The sequence below is a fragment of the Podarcis liolepis genome (genome assembly GCF_965112155.1).
Source record: "Podarcis liolepis genome assembly, chromosome: 2".
NCBI lineage: Eukaryota > Metazoa > Chordata > Lepidosauria > Squamata > Lacertidae > Podarcis > Podarcis liolepis.
The window spans coordinates 42,768,352-42,788,932 of NC_139555.1; the positions used below are offsets into that span (position 1 = coordinate 42,768,352).

At 42.3% G+C, this 20,581-nt stretch overlaps 2 protein-coding genes across 4 annotated transcripts in view; one reads left to right on the top strand and one right to left on the bottom strand.

Annotated features, from left to right (window-relative positions):
• Positions 1 to 8,883, bottom strand: part of STXBP2 (syntaxin binding protein 2) — a 36,789-nt gene extending 27,906 nt beyond the window's left edge. The window contains exons 1-2 of one of the 3 annotated variants that reach the window (XM_083490718.1): positions 8,513 to 8,597; positions 6,176 to 6,316 (exon numbers count right to left, since the gene is read on the bottom strand). Coding sequence is in view for 1 of the 3 variants with exons in the window: in XM_083490717.1 (XP_083346843.1) it covers positions 8,513 to 8,549 (37 nt within the window). In the remaining 2 variants the exon portion in view is untranslated. Of the gene's footprint in view, positions 1 to 6,175; positions 6,317 to 8,112; positions 8,192 to 8,512 lie in introns of those variants that run through there. The other 2 variants (XM_083490717.1, XM_083490719.1) reach the window with 2 other exon arrangements.
• LOC310700822 (resistin-like) lies at positions 8,809 to 19,477 on the top strand. Its single transcript, XM_083490748.1, has 5 exons — positions 8,809 to 8,827; positions 13,086 to 13,136; positions 17,173 to 17,312; positions 18,878 to 18,955; positions 19,278 to 19,477. Exons 3-5 carry the CDS (start codon positions 17,189 to 17,191, stop codon positions 19,412 to 19,414), a joined length of 339 nt encoding a protein of 112 aa, XP_083346874.1. The 5' UTR covers positions 8,809 to 8,827; positions 13,086 to 13,136; positions 17,173 to 17,188; the 3' UTR covers positions 19,415 to 19,477.
• The last annotated feature ends 1,104 nt before the right edge of the window (positions 19,478 to 20,581 follow it).

Genomic DNA, 20,581 nt, shown 5'->3' on the forward strand with positions numbered 1-20,581 from the left:
CTCCCAGCTAAGAGATGATGATTACTTTCCTCAGTCTCCCTTCACAAGTAATTCATCCCATGACTTCTGTTTAGAGACCTCCAACCTTCCTTGGTACTATCTTGGAACATTTAATGGGGATCCCAGTTTGACTGCATTACACCATACAGAGGACTGGAACTCCTCCTTCACATTTTTAAAAAAATCATGATGACAACCTGCTCCATGAGACCCAATGATCATCATTTACAATGCATAACTATAAAATGCACTCTTTATCAAGAAGCAATCAATCTCAAGCGCCTTCTAGCAGAGTCTGGACTTTGAATGTTACCAGCTGAATGAAGAAAGACATTAGTCTAAATATATAAACTGCCCATGCCTGTATTTGCATATAATGTAAGCTATGCTTATACTCGTTTTATTGTTAATTCTTAATTATAAGAACTTTGTAGAATCAGCTTATAATGGTCTCACCTCATTGAGATGAGATGTTTTGTTCTGTGTTCTATTATTAAATTTATTGCTGCTGCTGATACTTATTTTTTATGAGCCACTGTGGGATGGACTTGAATGGAAAGAGGCACAGAATCAATCAATCAATCATAGGAACAAGCTACTATCAGTCTCAATCTCATGCATTCCCTTCTCTGGTGTTGAAACAAGCCTGCTTCATAACCCAAGATGTCCATGGCTGCCTGGTGTGGATCTACCATATGTTGAAGCCAGTATGTGATATTGTCCAGTAGATCTCCACTTTGGCCCATGTCATACCATTAAAAGGCAAGGCAAGGGTATGTACGCAACAGTACTTTCCAGAGCTTTTGGTCACAAATTAATATTTTTTTAAAAAAACTTTCAATTCACAGCCACCCTTCTCTGAACAAGTCTATATGTTAGATGAATCTGGAACGAATAATTGCAAGTAACAACCCCTAATCTTCCATCACAATGGAGGGTAAACCAACAAATTCCAAGCAAACCCTAGGCTTGGGTGGAAAACTTGGAAAACATTGGCGATTATGTTCCACCCTTCCCTTTTGTGGTCTGGAATCAAACAACAGCTCGACAACACAAATCCAAAACTAGATAACGAGGTATTACCCTAGCAACAATCTTCATACATCACTGGAACTTCAAGAACTAAAACGACCATAGCTGAAGAATCAAGTTACCCTGTTAAGTGCTTTTACACATGGAATCAACCAGCTACTGCTATTTGTTTTTCTACCTCAGAGATGGGGAACTGGATATTGCTGGACTGTAACTGCCATAATTTGTGACCATTGGTCATACATGCAGAGACGGATGGAAGTTGGGAAGTTCACAGGTTCCCATTCCCTGTTCAGACAAGTCCCACCAACACTAATACTGCTTTTTAGCTAGTGCTCCTTCTGCAGTTACTATTTTCAAATCTCATTTTTTTAAAAAAAATAACTTAGATGGTTGCCTGTAGACAAGAACTGCCTGCAGGTGCCAGCGATTCTATTCAGCATGCAGATAATACAGTGGCTTGTTACAGTGAGATGCATGCAACTCTAGGGAGACTGCAGGCATGACTTCATGCCCACTACTAGTCCCAGCTACCTGGGAGTAGCGGAAACATGGGGGTTGAGTAGGAATCAGATTGGGCAGGAGCAGAGATGAGGAGCAGCCTATTCCCATATATATATATATATATATGTGTGTGTGTGTGTGTGTGCGCGCGCATGCTGTTTTAACCAATTTTCTTTAAAAGAGGACAGATAAATAAAATGGTGAAGTGGGAACAAAACAAACCACATTTCTGAGAATCACAGCGGGAAATGGCTAGAAATAGGGCTGAAGCCATCAGTACATTAGGTGACCTATTTGAATCTATTAAATGGCTGCATCACAAATTAAAATAAGAGCCTCTTAAGTGAGTCAGACCCTTTCCTGCTGTGGTCACCAGGACCTGATCTATTTTTGCTGCTCAATTCTTCTTGGAGCTCCCTCTATATTGTCCTGCTTCTGAAGGATTTGAACAGAACACTCATGCAGCGTTAAGCTAGAGTGGAGTTGTTCTGGGCAGGCAAAGGGGAGAAAACACACGCAGGTGACCTTAATGTCCCTTTAAAGTAGACTGCAACACTATGAGAAGGGCAGAAAAATGCCACAGAGGCTTTAATATGAACAGGTTTACTATGGTTGGAGTCATCAACATGAACAGGTTTACTATGGTTGGAGTCAACATACAGATTGAGGATTGAAGAAGAGGCCTGTGTACATCACTGTACTTCCAACTCAAGCCCACTGCCTCATTTCATGAACAGTGTTAGAAATTAGCCAGGCACCAGGTGTGTTTTGCAACTGGTGCAGGTCCAATTGTGACCATGTAGAGATTTCTAGATGCCAGGCTGGCGACTGACATCTCCAACTGGCTGGCCTCTCCAGCTTTCCGAAGCAGGTTAGCAGAAGAACTTATTTATTGCATTTATATCCCACCTTTTCCCCCCAAGGAGTACATGGTTCACTCCCCTCCTCAGTTAATCCTTGCAATGACCCTGTGAGATAGGTTAAGAGGCTGTGACTGGCCCAATGTCACCTGGTGAGCTTCATGACTGAGCGGGACTTTGAACTCTGGTCTCTCAGGTTCTAGCCTGACACTTGAACCACGACACCACACTGGCTTCCTTGAGTACTTTTGCTATGGGGCAGCTATATAAATTAAGAAGGTAAATAAATATGGGGAAAGCAAAATGTCACTTAGAGAAGGATCTGAAGAATTTCCCTTGAAGCTTGAATTTGTTTTATTCTGGATTGTTTTATTTGATGTTTTAAACCACTTTGAGATTTTTTTCCTTTAAAATATAAAGTGGTACAGAAATAATATGAATAAAATAATTTTTAAAATCCCATTGGAAAAAAGGCACCTAGACATTCTAGTTTGGCGACCACAACCTAGGTTTAAGGTGCCATTTGGTGATTAGTTTATATAGCTGAGATTCTAACACTGTCCATAAATTTGGAGACAGTGGACTGCTTCTACCTATAAGAACCTCATACCGTGACAATCTGGTTAATTTCTAGAATGCTGCAGCAGATTAAACAAACTGAAATGGATTGCCCCAGGGTTTCCAGTCACATGAAGAGCACATTTTGGACTGATGGTTCCCAAAATGTGTAGGCACCACTCCCTGAGGGGCAGTGGGATTACGGACTAGAGCAAAACACCTTCTTCACATTGTATTGTTGATTGTTTCATTGTTGATTGCTAAGTCCGGAAAGCCAAATGCTACTGGTGAAGAACTCCTCCTACCAGCAGTTAGTGAGGTTCTGAGTGCTGTTTTGCATAAGTCACCACACCATATAATTAAGATTATTCTTCTCAGCAACAATTCAGTGCAAAGACGCATAGATGAAATGGCTGAGAATGTTGAAGAGACATTGTGCAGCTTACTGAGGACAACAGAATTCACATTACTGCTGGATGAGTCAATTCCGCCAGGCAATGAACCTTTGCTTCTCGCTTATGTGCGCTTTATAAAAGATGAAAGTTTGGCTCCAGAGTTGTTATTTGCAAGGCAAAGAGAAACAGATACAAATGGGGAGTCAATATTTCTTATTAACTCTATTCAAGCACAATATAGGCTGTCTCGAGTGACACCAATTTCCATATATATCTGAGCTAGAAGAGAAAGGTGGGATAAGAAATGATGATCTGCAAGGTTATTTTACCGCCTGGATATACTGCATATATGTTTGAGTGATTTGGGGATGTTCTTTTGGTGGTAATTCCAGATTGGGTGATAAATCCATTTTCAGATACTGAGGAAGTTGGGGTAATGGAGGAAGAAGTAACCAAGCTACAAAATGACTCTGAGCTGAAGTCAAAGTTTAAGAAATTGTACAAAGAGTTTTGGTTACTGAAGGATTCTGCACTATGAACAGTAGTTAAGAAACTCACTGTTGCATTTGCAACATCATATTTGGTGGAACATGGTTTAGTGTGGCCATAAAACCTGTCACCAAGCAAAGGAATCAACTCCAGATTCCTAAGCACAGTGATTTAAGACTCCTGTTAAGTGACTTTAAACCAGACATTTGGAAACTGGTATCACTTCATCAAGCCCATCCATTGCACTGATGAGTTACTGAACAGTGAAGTAGTTACTATATGTGGTACCTCTTAAGACTCTTGTTAAATGACTATCAGACTTTGAAAAGGAAATTCATGAATTCTGCTAAATTAATTAAACTAAATAGCTCAAACTGGATTTTTAATAAATATGCAATTAATTGTTACTTTTTGAATTTTATTGTGTTATTACCTTCCTTAGTGTGTTGTGCAAACTGCTATTCTGAATAATGTTTTTAATATGGTAGGGTAGGGGGAACTGGGAATCAGTTTATGGAACCAAGGAGGCAGTGGCCCAAAAAAGTTTTGGAATCACTGCTCTAGATGCACAGAATGGCCTTTCAGACCTTCACAGTAGAACACACAAAGGTCACAGAATCATTTATCAGATAATTGTGAAGTTGGAAGGGACCACATGGGTCATTTAGTCCAACCCCCTGCAATGAAGGATTTTTTTGCCCAAAGTGGGGCTTGAACCCACAACCCTGGGATTAAGAGTCTCATGCTCTACCAACTGAGCTAATACCAGCTTATTAGGTGTGATCTCACTCCTCTTCCAGATGTTAAGTCTATGTTTGATGGAGAAGTTCTAGAATCAGCCACTCTTTTGGAATTTGTAATACTGCAAACTTAAAAAAATTAATCAAAATCTACAGAAGATCTGCTCAAACTAACAGAGTTAAACAATGCCACACGGTTATGCTGTTGAACTCAGCAGTTCAAGCTCCATATTCTGTTACTACTCAGCTACTTATACTGTGGTTGTATGGAGTGGAAGAACAACAGTTCTCGTTCTTTAGCTACTGGAGACTAAAAGCCATCATCAAATCCTTTGAGAGAGACTGAAACTTGATTTAGTGGTTATTGCACCAAACTCTCACCGGAAGCAAGCAGATGAGAACTATTCTGAGGACTCCGTATCACATACCTGTTATTCTTTTGCAAATGGAAGTAGTGTCTCAAAATAAGAGCCCACCTGCAAATTCTCAGTTATTGGCTTGACATTTCAGCAAAGGAAGAAGCAAGACTTACAAAATTATTATCTTTAAGAGCAAGCGTAAGCAGTCTAGATAACGACTGTACTTAGCAGTGAAGGCTTCCCCTTTACTCAGAACCAATTCACACTTCAAACAACAAGTATGTTTTATTAAATGCACATCACTTTCTACAGCAAAAAAGTGCAAAGGGAAGACGTGCATTTCTAAACATGCAGTGACATTAAGTAATTTTAAAAGTCATGTCTATGATACAAACAAAAGTTCTTCAACTGATTGACAGCCTTAATAATTTGAAACGTTCCTTTTCTTCCAGTAGTTATCACTGTACGTAAGCCATGAAGAATGAAGGCTATACTATGCAAATCTACAAGGTTTGGCTCTCGGCAGTTTTTTATGTCAAGTGTGCAGAGCACTGTGATTCTGGTAGTTGCTAGACTTTAGTAGATTTAATAAGTGTTATAATGAAACCGTTGTCAGTAAATTCAAACAGGAAGAAAAGGTCAGAGTCTCATAATGCTCATAAACCACCACCATCATCATCTCTCTCCGCAGAATGAATGTATTAGGTCTGTTCACATATCCAGTAGGAATGAAAACAAACCTAAATACATGTCTTGCTCACATTGCACTTGAAGCACTGGAATTTGCTCTGGGAAGGTTCAGTTAAAGCCCCACCTCTCCTAAGGACTCATTTTGTGGCTTCCAGCAAAATTCTCTTTCTTAACCTCAGGTCCCTAGTTGTTAATAGCAACACCAGTTATGTATCTTTCATGGCACTATCACTAACAATAGGATTTTGTAAGACACACTTCTAATTAAGATTGCTTCATACTACTACTTGTAGGTGAATTAGGAAATCTCCTGATGTTTCCTTAAGGGAGGGTTTTAATTCAGTCAGTCTTCATTCATCCATTGGGAATTCAGTGGCCTAGGTGCTACATACAGGGAGCAGGGGAAGCTGTCAGAATTTGAAGAAGTGTGCATGCACACCAAAGATCATACCAATAACAAACTTAGTTGGTCTCTAAGGTGCTACTGGAAGGAATTTGGTTTGTTTGTTTGTTTGTTTCGACTAAGGCAGACCAACACGGCTACCTACCTGTAACTAGAATTTGAAGGGCAGGGGTTCTAAAACAGTACTAACATCCCACAGATTATCTTTTCCATGTCACATTTCTATGAAGTAACACTCATTTGCTGCATCATGCATGGAATAACCCAGTGATGACAGTCAAAGCACCTGTAAGTATTAGAGTGTGCAACAGTTTCAAGATTAGCCAATTACTAATACAATGCTTTAATTAAACACCATCTTGGGGTGCTCGCAGGCACAAGCTTTCTTGCATAAAGTCATTAGTTTTATGCATTTAGTTGCTTGCAGCACTACAATGGAATTCTACCTGATTCTCTCTCTTGCTGTACCCCACTAAGAAAACCTCATTGGAAAATGCTTAAGAAGCAGTATATAAATTACTGGAAAAAATAAAATAGTAATATTTTGGCTCCACACCATTATCTTTGGATTTATTTAGTTTGATCCTGTTTCCTGTCCACCCCAGTAGGCAGAATGGGATGATGGGATGGGTCCAGAATTCAAATAATTTGTCTCTGCTATCACTCCCCTCATTCCTCCCACCTGTGTTTTCAGAGCTTATAAACAAGTGTTTCGAACACCTGCATGCACTCCTTTAAAAACACCAATACAGGCCATCAGAAGTGCAGAATGTTAAGATCTCATAAGTTTCACTGACCAATGCAGGAACTGATTCACCCTCTCTCTTTTCCAACCCTCTCCACACCTTTGCCCCTCGCCACTGCAAGCAGGTAGGGATTAGTACCCAGAGGGTAACATCCATAAAATGCAGCCACTTTGTGTAACAAGCATCAAAAGAAACTACAAGAATTATTAGAACAATCATTCATCTTCTCTCACACAACAGTTGACTAATAGAGACAATAGTTTACTTTACCTTATTTCAGCACATTTACATAAAATTAGCATTACAAGCTAACTGGTTCTGTATCATCTGCCTTGATTAAATCTGGTCTTAACCTGCTGCCAAACAAGAAATCAAAAAACTTATAGCCCACTCTTAGGATGTTTACTCAGGAATAAGCTCAAGGATAATTGTGCATAGTAGGACTGTAACCTAAGAGTAAAACCACCCTTGACTGTTCAAACTACTTTTAATTGTAAGGAATTATCATACAAATGAGGAGTAACAAGCACCTTGGCCAATCCCTACTGTTGACAGAAACTTTGGGTCCGATCTATGATGTTATTGTTCTTACAACCTGTCCCAGTTTCTGTTATACCATCAAGCATCTCACTGTAAACAGAGTAAACTGATAACTTCAAGCTGACTGGAGTAAACTGTGCCACTCTTAAGTTGCTACAATTCAGGGAAGGATGCTGCCAAATTGTGAAAGATTTAGAAAACTGTGAAGAGAAAGCAAAACAAAGGATACCAGGGCAAAAAACCCCAAGTATATTTAGCACAGGAAAAAAGATAAACTGAGCAGAGAGGACACATTTTGGCAGTTTTCAGATATTTAAAAGATCATCATCATCAAGATGGAGCACGATTACATATTCCGAATAGGCGCTAAAAACCAGACAGAAAGAAATGCTTTTAAATGATAAGACATAATGTTTAACTTGTGTACTAAGGGTGGCGGAGGTGGGGGTGCATCCTAAGAACAGTTTAGTGCTGAAACTCTTTTAAAGATAAGGAGGAATCTCTTAGAGAGGAGGGTTCAGTGACCACAGTTAGAAGATTACATTAGCAATGCCTGATCACTTAATTCAGAATAAATGGATAGAATCAGAGTTGGAAGGGATCTCCCAGGGTCATCTAGTCCAACCCCCTGCAATGCAGGAATATTTTTGGCCAACGTGGGGCTCGAATCCTTGACCCCCTGAGATGAATGAGTCTCATGTTTTAGTGTACTGATGGTGTACAAGGGAAGAATACGAATACTTCAGACGGCACTGCCTAGGAAACACGAACCGGAGTTTTAAAGCCCAATTCTCACGTTCTAGAAGAAGAGAGTCGGTGGCCCGCCCTCGCCAGGGAGTGCTGCTATCACCGAGGCACCTGTGACTACGTCAAAAAACGCAGAGATCTCGTGAGGGGACCCTCCCCCGGAAGACACAATATGAAATATGGGGGGGGGGTGAGGGAAAGAGGGGGGCCAGCAGCGTCCCCCATCTTGACGGGGCAGAATCGCTCTCCGCGATTGCGTGAAAGGCTGTGTGACAGGGAGGAAACGACACCCTTTCATCCTCCCCACCCACCCCGTGAAAGCCAAGAACTGCGCGCTCTCTCTCAGGCGCGCGCACGCAAATATATCTGGATACACACAGGGTGTGGGGCACGCGTGTCGTGCCCCCTGTCGGGCGAGCGCCCTCCTCCCGCCGCCTGTCCCCACTCACTCTCGCCCACTATCGCCTTCAGTCCCGCCGGCGCCATGACTCCCGCGTCCCACTTCGGCTCCCGCTGTCCCAGAGGCCAACACTTCCGCGTCTGCAGACGGGCGGAGCCGACCTCGGGACTCGCCCCTTTTGTGAGCCGGCCTGCAGGAGGCGCACCTCGGGCGTGCAGGGCGGGGTGCTCCCCTTCCGCGCGGAGGGGCTGCCCGAGCGCACCTGCGCACCACGCAGGCTGGTTCAGACGGCCAGCCCTGTCCTGGGGGGTAAGGCTGATTGTCTTTGTCTTCCTGCTCTGACAGGACGGCCGGCCCCTTGCAGGTGAAGTGCCGCCCAACTCCGTGCACGGGATCGGGCTACAAACCCGATGCCGGAACAGGATGGCTCCACAGACAGATGCACTTCGCGCAGCGGCCTGCGGGGCGGCGCCAGGCAGGACGCGTGGCAGGGCGGGGTGCATCTTCCAGCTCGCGGCGGACACGTGTCCAGGGGTGTCAATACTATGAATATAATATTGGGGGTCCGGGTTAGCCCCGTCATGGGCATAGCAAAGCAGAACGGAGGGGGAACTGCCCCTCCTAAATCAATACAAATCCGATGATATGCCCCCCTTGTTATGGGTCAGGAAAAGCGTGAGGAAAAATAATCAGTTCATCTGGTGGTTTCACAGGTCCTGAAATGAAGCAAAGGCAGGTTTTATTTTGACATTATTGGCCCAAATCACTCCCTATCACCCACAGGAAACAAGCTCCAGACATCTGAAGACAGCCCTGTTTAGGGAAGTTTTTAATGTTTGAAGTTTTATTCTGTTTTTAGTGTTCTGCTGGGAGCCACCCAGAGTGGCTAGGGAAGCCCAGCCAGATGGGCGGGGTATAAATAATAAAATAATAAAAATTATTATTATTATTAAGCTTCCCACCTGCATATTCTGCTTAAACTTCTAAGCCCTTCTAAGTCGTTTTCTGCACCAGTTCATGACAGTGCAAGGCCTCAAGAGGGATCTCCTGCTCTTTGTAGCAGCAGCAGCTGCTGCTTCCGTATTTCAGTTCTTGAGCCTTTGCATTTCCTTGATTTTGCTGCAGCTTCTCCTGCCACTCCATCAACCAAATCGCATTCACCACTTTTCTTCCTGCCCACCCTTGGGAACCTCCACGTTCCTGAAAACAGTGCAAGGCCCACTTTTGCAATTACTGTTATCTCGTTACCATTGAGATAAATGCTAAACTGAAGACTTTACTTCACTGCTTGGCCCCAGAAGGCCAGAAGGTCTATACAGTGGTACCTCGGGTTACATACGCTTCAGGTTACAGACGCTTCAGGTTACAGACTCCGCTAACCCAGAAATAGTACCTCAGGTTAAGAACTTTGCTTCAGGATGAGAACAGAAATCATGCTCCAGCGGCGCGGCAGCAGCAGGAGGCCCCATTAGCTAAAGTGGTGCTTCAGGTTAAGAACAGTTTCAGGTTAAGAACGGACCTCCGGAACGAATTAAGTACTTAACCTAAGGTACCATTGTACTGTATTAATCTATCCTCCCTTCCTGCTGTGGCACAGGATGCAAATCCGTATGAAGTACTTCGGGATGAGCACTTTAATTCCCCTATAAATGTGATTGCTGAACAGTACATATTCCCTTTGAGGGTTCAGTTACCAGGAGACTAGATCAATATGCAACTGCATTATGTGCATTGAGTGCCACTTGTGTTTTTGGCAACATATATGAAGAAATGATTAAAGACCAATTGTTCTGGAAACCTTCCAGACTTCAAGGGAAACCCTTAATGGAAAGGCAGCTTACTTTGAATGTAGCTGTTGAAATAGGAAGAGGGCTGAGAATACTCTTCACTGTGCCAAATCCAGTGCCGGATTTATGTATAGGTTAAGTAGGCTGAAGCCTAGGGCCTCTAAATCTAGGGGGCCTCGCCAGCCTGCCCACTCCCCAGTGCCGCAGTCTCCCCTCTCCCAAAATTGTAAACTCAAGACTTCGTGCAAGGGCAGGGCAACTCAGGCCCAGCAACTATTAGACTTAGGGCTAGCTAGTGGGGTCTAATTTTTTGTAGGGCCCCAGTTCATCTGCAAAATCTTATAGATATAAATAAAATCCATCTAGATTGCCCTGGTGCAGGGGCCCCCTTAGGAGTGGCCCATGGGGCCCCAATTTGGCCCAATTGCTCCAATTGCCTTAAGGTCAGCCCTGATGAGACTGTGCAGGGGTTGGACTGACAAGCCATGCACCTTCTAGGTCCCTGGTGTCACCATTCAGAGTACAGACTCAAGGACTTGTTATGGAAATAAAGGGAGGGCACTTATTGGAAATCAGTTTTGTAAACTCTTCCCCCCAAAACCCCAAGACAATGAGCCCAGCCACCTTTTATTCACAGTCGCATAAGCACTACACTACAGCATGGCCAGAAACTGGTACGTTCAACTGCTGAAATATACACCCAATATGTAGCAATGTATATTTATGTTACTGCTTTATGAATGGACACTGTGTTTTATGAATGGACTCTGTATTTTGTGAATTACCTAAGAGCCATCAATAGGGAGCTCTAGAATCTGACAGCTAACCAATCGGGTACTACCAAACAGCGACCCCTATTGCTGAAAGCAGGTAACCAGCAGGGAATGCTTCAGCTCAGCCTTTGCACTGTTGACTAAACATCCCCTGCTGTGCAGTTAATAGAGAAAGCTCGTAAATTGTATCCCTTCTAGCATCCTGGCCAACTCTATTACGTTGGTGTAAACCCTGATGCACCAGAAGCACAGAATAGCAGCAAATAAAATCCACTCATACGTCAGCAACTGATAAGACTTGCCAACCAGTTCTTCCAAAGTCTTCCTAAATGATAAAGCTCTAAAATACAGGCCAAAAGAGAGCAGGTATTGGAAGAGCGAGGCATACACTGGGTGCCACCAGTGAAAAGGCCCTGCTGTGTGTAACTCCTGCCCTGTCATTTGATAGGGTGCCCACTTGCCCACCTTCTTGACGTGGAATGCTCTCTGTTGGAGTCTCCAGGTCCAATACAAAGACCGTAAGAAGGGAGAGCAGGGACCTTGAAGTTCCCAACAGCTGTTAAGCAAGCAAGCAAGCAAGCACACAGGTCACCTTTGTCACAATCAGGATACCTATGTTCAGGCCAGGCCTGCACCCAATCTTGTTTTTGTACAATCTTGTTTGTCCTCAGTAACCAAAATTATATTATCAACATATACAAGCAGAAAAGTTGTTTTCCTTCATTTGCAAGGAATTGTACAAAACAAAGTGGCACTAATAAAGAAAAGTTCCAGGGTGGCAAGAGAAAGCAAACTAAAAATGCTTTTGCAGTTCATCAAAACTATCCAGCAATATCAAATTATAGGAAAACTGATGCCTCCTTCCCAAATCCCAGGAAGCTTCTGCCCAGCTTAGGGAGGCACAATGTTCTGATGAGGTCCAAGAACCTGCCCGCCACCTTCCTAAAGCCCACTCAGCTTTGGGAAGGAGGCCAGAGGGCTCCAGCGTCCTGTGCTTTTGTAGCTAGGGGGTGCTCTTGATCCATCATTTTCAAACCACAGGTATCCTCAACAGCAAAGAGTGCCTTTTACAGCTTACATTTATTTGTTGAATTTATATCTTGCCTTTACTCCCCAAACAGCCCAAGGTGGCACACACATCCACATTTTTAAAAAGTATTCTAAAATAGCTAAAATATTCTAAAAGCAGTTTTTAAAAATCTAAAAGCAGTTCAGTTAAAAACATTCTAAAAACATTATTTTGCTTAATGATCTGAGGGTCGCAAGGAACAGTATTCTGCAGACATGAAATGTGAACTCCTGAAAGAATGATGGAGGCATATGTCATTCCACAAATGGGGAACAACCATTGATTGCAAAGGCCCTGTTATGTGTCACGAGTTAGTACCAACTCAGATCATAGAGTCTGGAGGTGCTTGATGTTCAGAAGGCACGATTTTAGGTATTTGGGTCCCAAGCCATTTCGGGCTTTATGTGCTGGTGGGAACATATTTAATTGGGTTTGTTATCTCACTGGCAGCCAATCCAGTGCTTTCAGGACTGGTGACACATGATTCCACCAGGCTGCCTCACTTACCAATTCAGCAGACACATTGTACACAACTGCAGCCTCTGGACCATCTTCAATGGCAGCCACAAGAAAAACGCATTACAGTCGATCAGACAGAAAGTCACTAGACCTTAGTATAAACATCCTGCTCCTAAGAGTTGCAAAAATATCATTATATCTAATCTTTGTGTTCACCAGCAAACATTAATTATCACCCTCTTGTAAGCAGGAACCAGACGCCACATAGACAATGAAATCTTTTTTTGAAGTACACTTATTATTCAGGAACTACAGAAAGATGTGGCCTTCCCATAATTAAGCATGCCCCCCCCCAATACTTCAAATCTATTTCAGTAAACACAATGGTAAGCTACCAGGAATGACAATAGTTCAAAAAACTTAGGCATTACATTATTCACTCTCTCAGGAAGCCCTATTAGTTAGCATGAAACTTTACTTTTCAATGGTTAGTCAGCTCACAGCTCCAACAGGACCTCCTCTTTGCTCGTCAAGGATCTCAAAGATCAACCCTGCGCTTTGCTGGACCACAGACCAAAGGAACAGGTGAGAGACACTTACCTTGCTGGCACAGAATCCTGAAGGTGAGAACTTAACTCTCAGAGAGCTATGATCCCTGACTTTGCATTCCACTTGCCCAACTTCGGGCTCGTCCCTATGACCCTGAAATTTAGAGTCTCATGCTCTACTAAGCTACATATCTGTTTGCAACTAGAGAGGTGGAAAGTGAACTGTGTTTATTTGACTGTACCTTTTGCTGCCATGGGAGGAAAGTTGTGTATGCTGTTGACCATTCCTATGTTTAACCTTCTTCATAACAATTATTTAAAAAAATTCTTTTTAGTAAACTTTAAACCTTTAATCTTAAAATTTGGGGGTCTCCATTGATTCAGCACCCACATCTAAAAGTCCAGTTCCCCACCACCTTGGAGCTCCTTGGGGGAGACCCAGGGGTGGTTTTAGGCCAGTGAAATATACTCAGAGTCGAGAGTGGATTTCATGCTCTTTATTCAGCTCATAGTGGTGAGGAGGAATGAAAGTTTCCCCAAAGTATCTGTTTTATATACATTATTTACACAATGGGCTGCACGTGATTGGCTAATTCCGGAATTCTCCTGTAGGCCAATCAGGTTGTGGATTCACTTCCATCTGGAGCTGGATTGGGTGGCTCCTGCAGACCAATCATACTGCTGCATTGTTCTAGGACCAATCAGACTGCTGCATTTTGGATCCTATTGTTCTAGGACCAATCAGACTGCTGCATTTTGGATCCTATTCAACTCAGTACATAACAGTAGCCTTGTAAGAAATTAAATCCTTTCACCTGGTAGCAGTAAAGTTTTAAAAGGAAGGGTGTGCAATCAGAGGTGGACACTCCGTCCTAGCCAGAACTCCCTTCTGTACATGGCTCAGGTCCCAGGATGCAGCTGGGGAGCCGCCAGCCCTGCTTGTGCTGTGCTGTGCAGTTGCCTCTCGAGGTGGCAATAATGCAATAACACTGGGAAGCTTTGCACAACTAATAAAGTGGAACGAAGCATGGACAATCCAGTATAAATCCACCACTAAGACAATAATATTTTGTCAATGACGTGCCACAAAAGACACCTGTAAAAAGATTCCCACCAGTCTGTAAGGACCCCCAATATATCTAAATGTCACTGATTTTATTACTCTTTCCAGAAACACGACCATCTGACTGGTTTTTATCTTTGTAGCTGGGCTTAGATTTGTTGGAATGGTTGTTCAGCTATTTAATTTGTGTCTATCTTAGGGTTGGATTTGATCTATTGATGGGTTGATTTCATTGACTATAAAAACGGTTTTATTGTTTTCCTTTGTATGTCTCCAGGATATTTATGATAAATAAATACACCATAGTGCACATGCCACCCTTTTCAAATATCTACAGGTACACTTCAATGTGTCTGGTGTTCAGCCTCCACCCTATTGTAAAACACCACTGTAAATGGACAGCTGAGAAGTGGAAGCTGTTTGCACAGTCTTTGCTGTTTTGCATAAAAAATGTTTGAAGTAGCTTTATATCACTAAAAGCTTTCAGCAGTAAGGATGCCCCAACCCCTAACGCTAACCAGGAAATATTGTGATAACATTGTACAAGGGGGTGTTCCAGGGGGTGTCCCTATTGTGGACAGGTTGTATATGTGCACCTTTGGGGCAGAGGAGTAAAATGTTTTGAAAGGTGAAACCAGTCAGGTGGGCGTGTTTGCAAAACTGTACTTAAAGCGGGGGTAGTTTGGTTGGTGAATGAAACTTCTGGAAAGAAAATTGTGCTTTTGAAGGTACGTGGCTTTTGACAAAGTAATGGTGAAAAATAACAGTAGGCAGGCTTTTATGGCTTCCAGGATTCATAGTCCAAGTAAGGCTATCAACAGATTGATGCTGTACATTAATGTCTTAAGATATTTATTGATAATTCTCGCTCATAAATGATTGATCTGATTAACAGCTTACCTCTAATAGACTTAATTAATTAATTAATTATTAATTACCAATTAAATCCTCAGTAGAGACAATGTTTTGAGAAGGCTGAGGGAAGTACCTGCATTGGTATTTATAGTGGTTTCTTTTGACTCTGCTGCAGATTCAAATTGGGTTGGGTTAGGAATGTCATCTTAATTGCACTTCAAGGACCTTAGTTTCAATTAACATTAAAAAAAAAACCCCAACCTGGTGGTGATTATAGATAATAATTAAGCTATACCATGGGATTGATCACCACCTTCTGCAAGTTAATTGATTCCCTCCTTCTCCAAGGTGTTTTTACTTTTCTGAAGGACAAACTACACATAACACGCAAAATGCCCTCCATCTTCCTTTCTCCCTTCCTGATCCCAGATGCCCATTTATCCTGGGAAATACACTTCTGGAATTCCACTGGGATAGAAATGAGAGTTAAAACAGCCAGTGAGGGGGAAAGTTTCATATGCCCTTCGGCATGGAGGTTGTGTGCTGAAAGCCCTATATTTTTCTGTATATAGAAAATGAAAACCTTGATCCTGTCTTTCACATGTTGACATGTAACATGTAGTTTGCCCCAGATGTATCAGCATATGCTATCTGTAGTATTGGCTGGGAGGTTCAGGCCACATTCATACCATATATTTAAAGCACGATGATATCCCTTTAAACAGTTATTGCTTCCTCCAAACAATTCTGGGAGTTGTAGTTAAGGGTGGGGAGAGTTGTTAGGATATCCCTATTTCCCTCCCAGGGCCACAGTTCCTAGAGTGGTGTAAGAATCAAGCCGTCTTCACAGGCAACCCTAGTCATTGTAGCTCTGTGAGGACAATAGAGGTCTCTTAGTACGGTAACTCTCAGTACCACATTAGCTACGGTATATGTTCATCCATGACCAACAGTACTTCTGTCTTATCTGAATGAAGTTCCGTTCAGTTGCTTACAGCCACCAGGTAGTTCAGGTTTTCAGCCATGGGTCAGATTTGTGCAATTCACCACCTCTCCCCAGTGCAACATTTCAAAAAGAAGCTCAATCTTGCTCAAGTGACTCGGAGAGACTCATGGCATAAATGGAAATAGTGATGATGACTTATAATCTTAGATGTCTTCTAGTGACCGTGTCATTGGTGCAGGTTTGCTGACACTGTGTGTCCTGCATGAAAAGAAACGCACCTAAAGGAAATCCTCAAACAGATTCTCTGACAGTGCTCAGCCTCAGCGAGCTTAGCACCAGCACTGGAAAATGTCAGGGTCAGTATTGCAGCCTACCAAGGACAGAGAACAGGCACAGGAAGTCCTAAATCAGACAGCAGTACCTCCCACCCTCCCTTGACTGGAAGCAGAAGTGAAAAAGGGAACAGTGGGAATTCTCTCTGCAGTGGCACCAAGAATCCAGGGGGGCCTTACATTTCCTTTATGGGGAACAATGCAGTACCCATGTGGCATCTGTAATATAAAAAGTAATAGGCCTCATGACCCCATACTGGTATCTTCAGTTGGTTCCAATAAATACATTGTTCCTACGCAGGAGGCGCTATGGGTTAAACCACAGAGCCTAGGACTTGCTGATCAGAAGGTCAGTGGTTTGAATCCTTGCGATGGAATGAGCTCCCGTTGCTCGGTCCCTGCTCCTACCAACCTAGCAGTTTGAAAGCACGAAGTGCAAGTAGATAAATAGCTACCACTCCGGCGGGAAGGTAAACGGCATTTCTATGTGCTGCTCTGGTTTCGCCAGAAGCGGTTTAGTCATGCTGGCCACATGACCTGGAAGCCGGCTCCCTCTGCCAGTAAAGCGAGATGAGCGCCGCAACCCCAGAGTCGTCCGCGACTGGACCTAACGGTCAGGGGTCCCTTTACCTTTATGTCTTCTTATGACTCGACTCTTACTTTCTGGTTAGATTGCAATGCTATAATGCCAAGGTTGCAGGTTCGATCCCCGTATGGGTTGGCTGCATACTCTTGTATTGCAGGGGGCTGGACTAGATGATCATAAGGGTCCCTTCCAACTCTATGATTCTACTTCCTCATGCTTTCCCTCCAAATTTTGCCATTCGTGACATGGCAAAGTATGCAATAGCTGGATTTTTTTTTTAAATCTGTACAGGAAATTCTTCACCAGCATGATGAAATTCACCATATTCCTGATCTTTGCTGTGGTGATTCCTGCAAAATATGCAAGTCCTCAGTCATGTGTTATCGATACTCTGATTAATGGGAAGATCCAGGCAGCAATTGATTCTAAAGGTATTGGGATCCAAGGCCCTTTTATGATGCTTGAAAATCTGTTCCCTATTGTCATTCTAAGATTCCCAGGTTCTTCCAGAATTGTCTGCTTCTAATAATAATGTTGAATGCTTCATTTGGAGATTATTGTATCACCGAAGTTTTACTCACTGTAAGGTAAAAAGGGGCATGAACCGTAAACCCATTACCCATACCAGAAAAATCCTTCCATTTTTCCTAGATTAAATTCACTCCAGTTTGGTAAAGTTAGCTTCAACTGGGGATCTTGTTTGATTCATAGATCTGATTTCTCATTGGAAAGTGTCTGGAGATGCTGCAATTCAGAGTTGTTGTTGTTTTTTTGTTATTCTGCTGCATTAAAGAATCTATGTTAGCTCTAATTGTGATCTCTAATTAGAGATCACACTAGACAAGAGTTTCAAAAAGCATGGGGGAAATGCAGAGAATACTTCACAAAACAGTGCCCTAAAATACATACCTGGACTTGTTTCGATTAATGTCTGCAGGAGACTTTGTGGATATTTATTCATAAAGGAAACAGTTTATAAGAAATAAATAAGAAGGCCAGATACAGGATAAAGGAAGTCTTTTATTTCATTGTTTGTATTGTTATGCTCACTGTATGTTGTGTTCACGTTTAATGAGGGTCGATTGTGTATTGGGGTGGGGTGTTTATGTTATGTATGTTGTAAATATTCCAATAATATTTTTTTTTTTAAAAGAAAAGAATTTATGTTAGGATAGCTGGCATTTTCTGTAATACATAGTTAAGAGTCCAATACAGAAATAACAGTTGATGCTTTGATTTAAGTGAGTTTAAAATGCAAAACTGAACATATTGTATTAATTTTGAAAATTGGTTGGCAAATTGTTGTTGTTTTTCTTGCAGTTGCAAAACACACAATGGTGATGTAGGGGAAACAGAAATGTTAATTGTTTGCTTTACAGCTGAAGTGGCACATAATTTAATTTTAATTTGCTTTAAATCAAGGGAAGAGAAAGTGGCAATGCTAATGTTTAGCCTTGTTTTCTTGTGGCTCAGATGGAGAAATCTGGGGAGACACTCATTTCTGCTCCCAATCTTTGTGTAGACAGACACAAAAATGATTAGTAATTTTGTTAACAAGGAGCAACCAAGAACCAAGAGGGTTGAAAAAAAGTTTTCAGACTAGGAGATGCCTGTCATAACTTTTCTTTTGCCCTGAGAATTCCTTAAGAGCTGTGAACTGAACAGTTCTTGATTGTGTGAAATATTTTGCATCTTCAGGAGCTACTGATATATAGCATGCACAAGCAATTCAGAGAGATTCATGTGACAAATGCAATATGGAAATCAATCTTGCATCTTTGAGGGAGCAGGCTGATTTTTTAGCTATGGGGTCAAGCATACAAGCTTTCTCTTGGAGGGCAGGGAATATACTTCAAATGTATGGGGTGTATACAGCCTCAGAATGAATAGTATGTTGCTTGTAGCTATCTAAATAGCAGCAAGAACAAAGAAAGCTTTTCTATTTGAGCAATGATGGCATGCAGTAGAACCCTAATCCTCCTGTCTTTATTTACAGTGCACTCAATTCTGGCAAAGAGACGGCTGATTTGCACAACCGCATTTTCTCGTGGTGCTAATGCCTACTGTCCTTCAGGTAAGACATATTTTCGGAGAAAAGCAGAGACTGGGAGGGTATTAGGAGCAGGGACATGGAGGACAGGAAAATGACTTACTCTGTGGGTAGCAGCTAAATACATCCCTATGGATCTCTGCTTGCTTTGTTTGGTCATGCGTATAAAATCCAAGGTCATGGCTGAGGGAAATTGGTTGGGTGTCTAAAACTGTGGCATTAGCACAGCAGCACCAAGGCCTTGCATCTCAGCTGTGATGGTGTCTGATCAGGTGGATATCCTCCGCATCATGGGGATAAAAGTGCTCCGCTGCCTGTTTCTCTAACTTCTCTTTTCTACTCCCAGGTCACAAGGCCACTGGATGTGCCTGTGGAATGGGTTGTGGTTCCTGGGATATACGTGGCGATGCTGCCTGTCACTGCCAGTGTGCCAGAATGGACTGGACTTCTGCCCGGTGCTGCAAAGTGGCCATTGTTGGCTGATTTCTCCCCAGCTCCCTGTTGACTCCAGCTTCTATGCTCAATAAACTCGCTTCTATGATTTTATGAACATTCTTGTGGATTAGTCTTTTTTTTTTTAATGTATCTGGAGTGGCAGCTGTTGAGAGATGTCAGAAATCCATCTTCTTCTACTTCCTGGTGTGACAAGTTCACGAGTCTTAAAGGAAAATAATAATAATAATAGTCCATTTGACTTCCAAAACATTCAGAAACCAAGGCGTGGCTTCTGATTGGCTGCAGGAAGCTGGGGAAACCCAGCCAGATGGGTGGGGTACAAATAATAAATTATTATTGTTGTTGTTGTTGTTGTTTTGTTGTTGTTGTTGTTAATATGTTTATACCCTGCCCATCTGGCTGGGTTTCCCCAGCTTCCTGCAGCCAATCAGAAGCTGCGCCTTGGTTTCTGAACGTTTTGGAAGTCAAATGGACTTCCGGAACGGATTCCGTTCAGCTTCTAAGGTACGACTTATTATCTTAAAGGATGCACATTTAACACAGCAAAGTCAGCTAAAACAAAATCTTAAGCATTTCAAAAGAAAACTTTACTAAAGGAAGTCAAATATAAAATGTATATTTAAAACAGCATAATTAGCCAGATAATAAAATAATATCATAAGCATAGAAAATATCAGCTGCTGTTGCTGCCAATGGTGGTTCCTGGTGGTGGTGGAAGTTCAGGCTCAGTGACCTGGGTCTGTATTAAGGGACAGCCAAGACGGTCTCTGGTCTCTTTGGCAGCTTCAGCTTTTGTAAGAATGACATTGGGGAAGCATTGCAGAACAAATAAGCAGTATAAATCCACCACTAATTCACTATTTGTGTGTCTATGACATGCTGCAGAATACACCCACAAAAATCTGCACCGGTCTGGAGCGGTCCTCAATACCTCTCAATGTCACTGATTTGATTTGATTGTACTCTTGGCAGAATCATGACAATTTGACTGGTTTTTCGCTATTGTAGCTGGGCTGAGTTTTGTTCGGTTCGTTTAGGATTGCCATATTTCAAAAAGTGAAAATCCGGCAAAGTTGTTGAGCAAAATCTCCAAAAGTTGAACATATAAATACATAGATGACCACAATGCACCTCCCACCCTTTCAAATACCTCCGTGTGTCCCATGTTCAGCCTCTACCTTCCTGTAAAACACC

Coding starts and splice junctions, on each gene's coding strand:
- LOC310700822 (XM_083490748.1), top strand. CDS start 17,189: ATGATGAAATTCACCATATTCCTGATCTTTGCTGTGGTGATTCCTGCA. Junction 17,313..18,877: donor GGCAGCAATTGATTCTAAAG/GTATTGGGATCC, acceptor CTTTATTTACAG/TGCACTCAATTCTGGCAAAG. Junction 18,956..19,277: donor TAATGCCTACTGTCCTTCAG/GTAAGACATATT, acceptor TTCTACTCCCAG/GTCACAAGGCCACTGGATGT.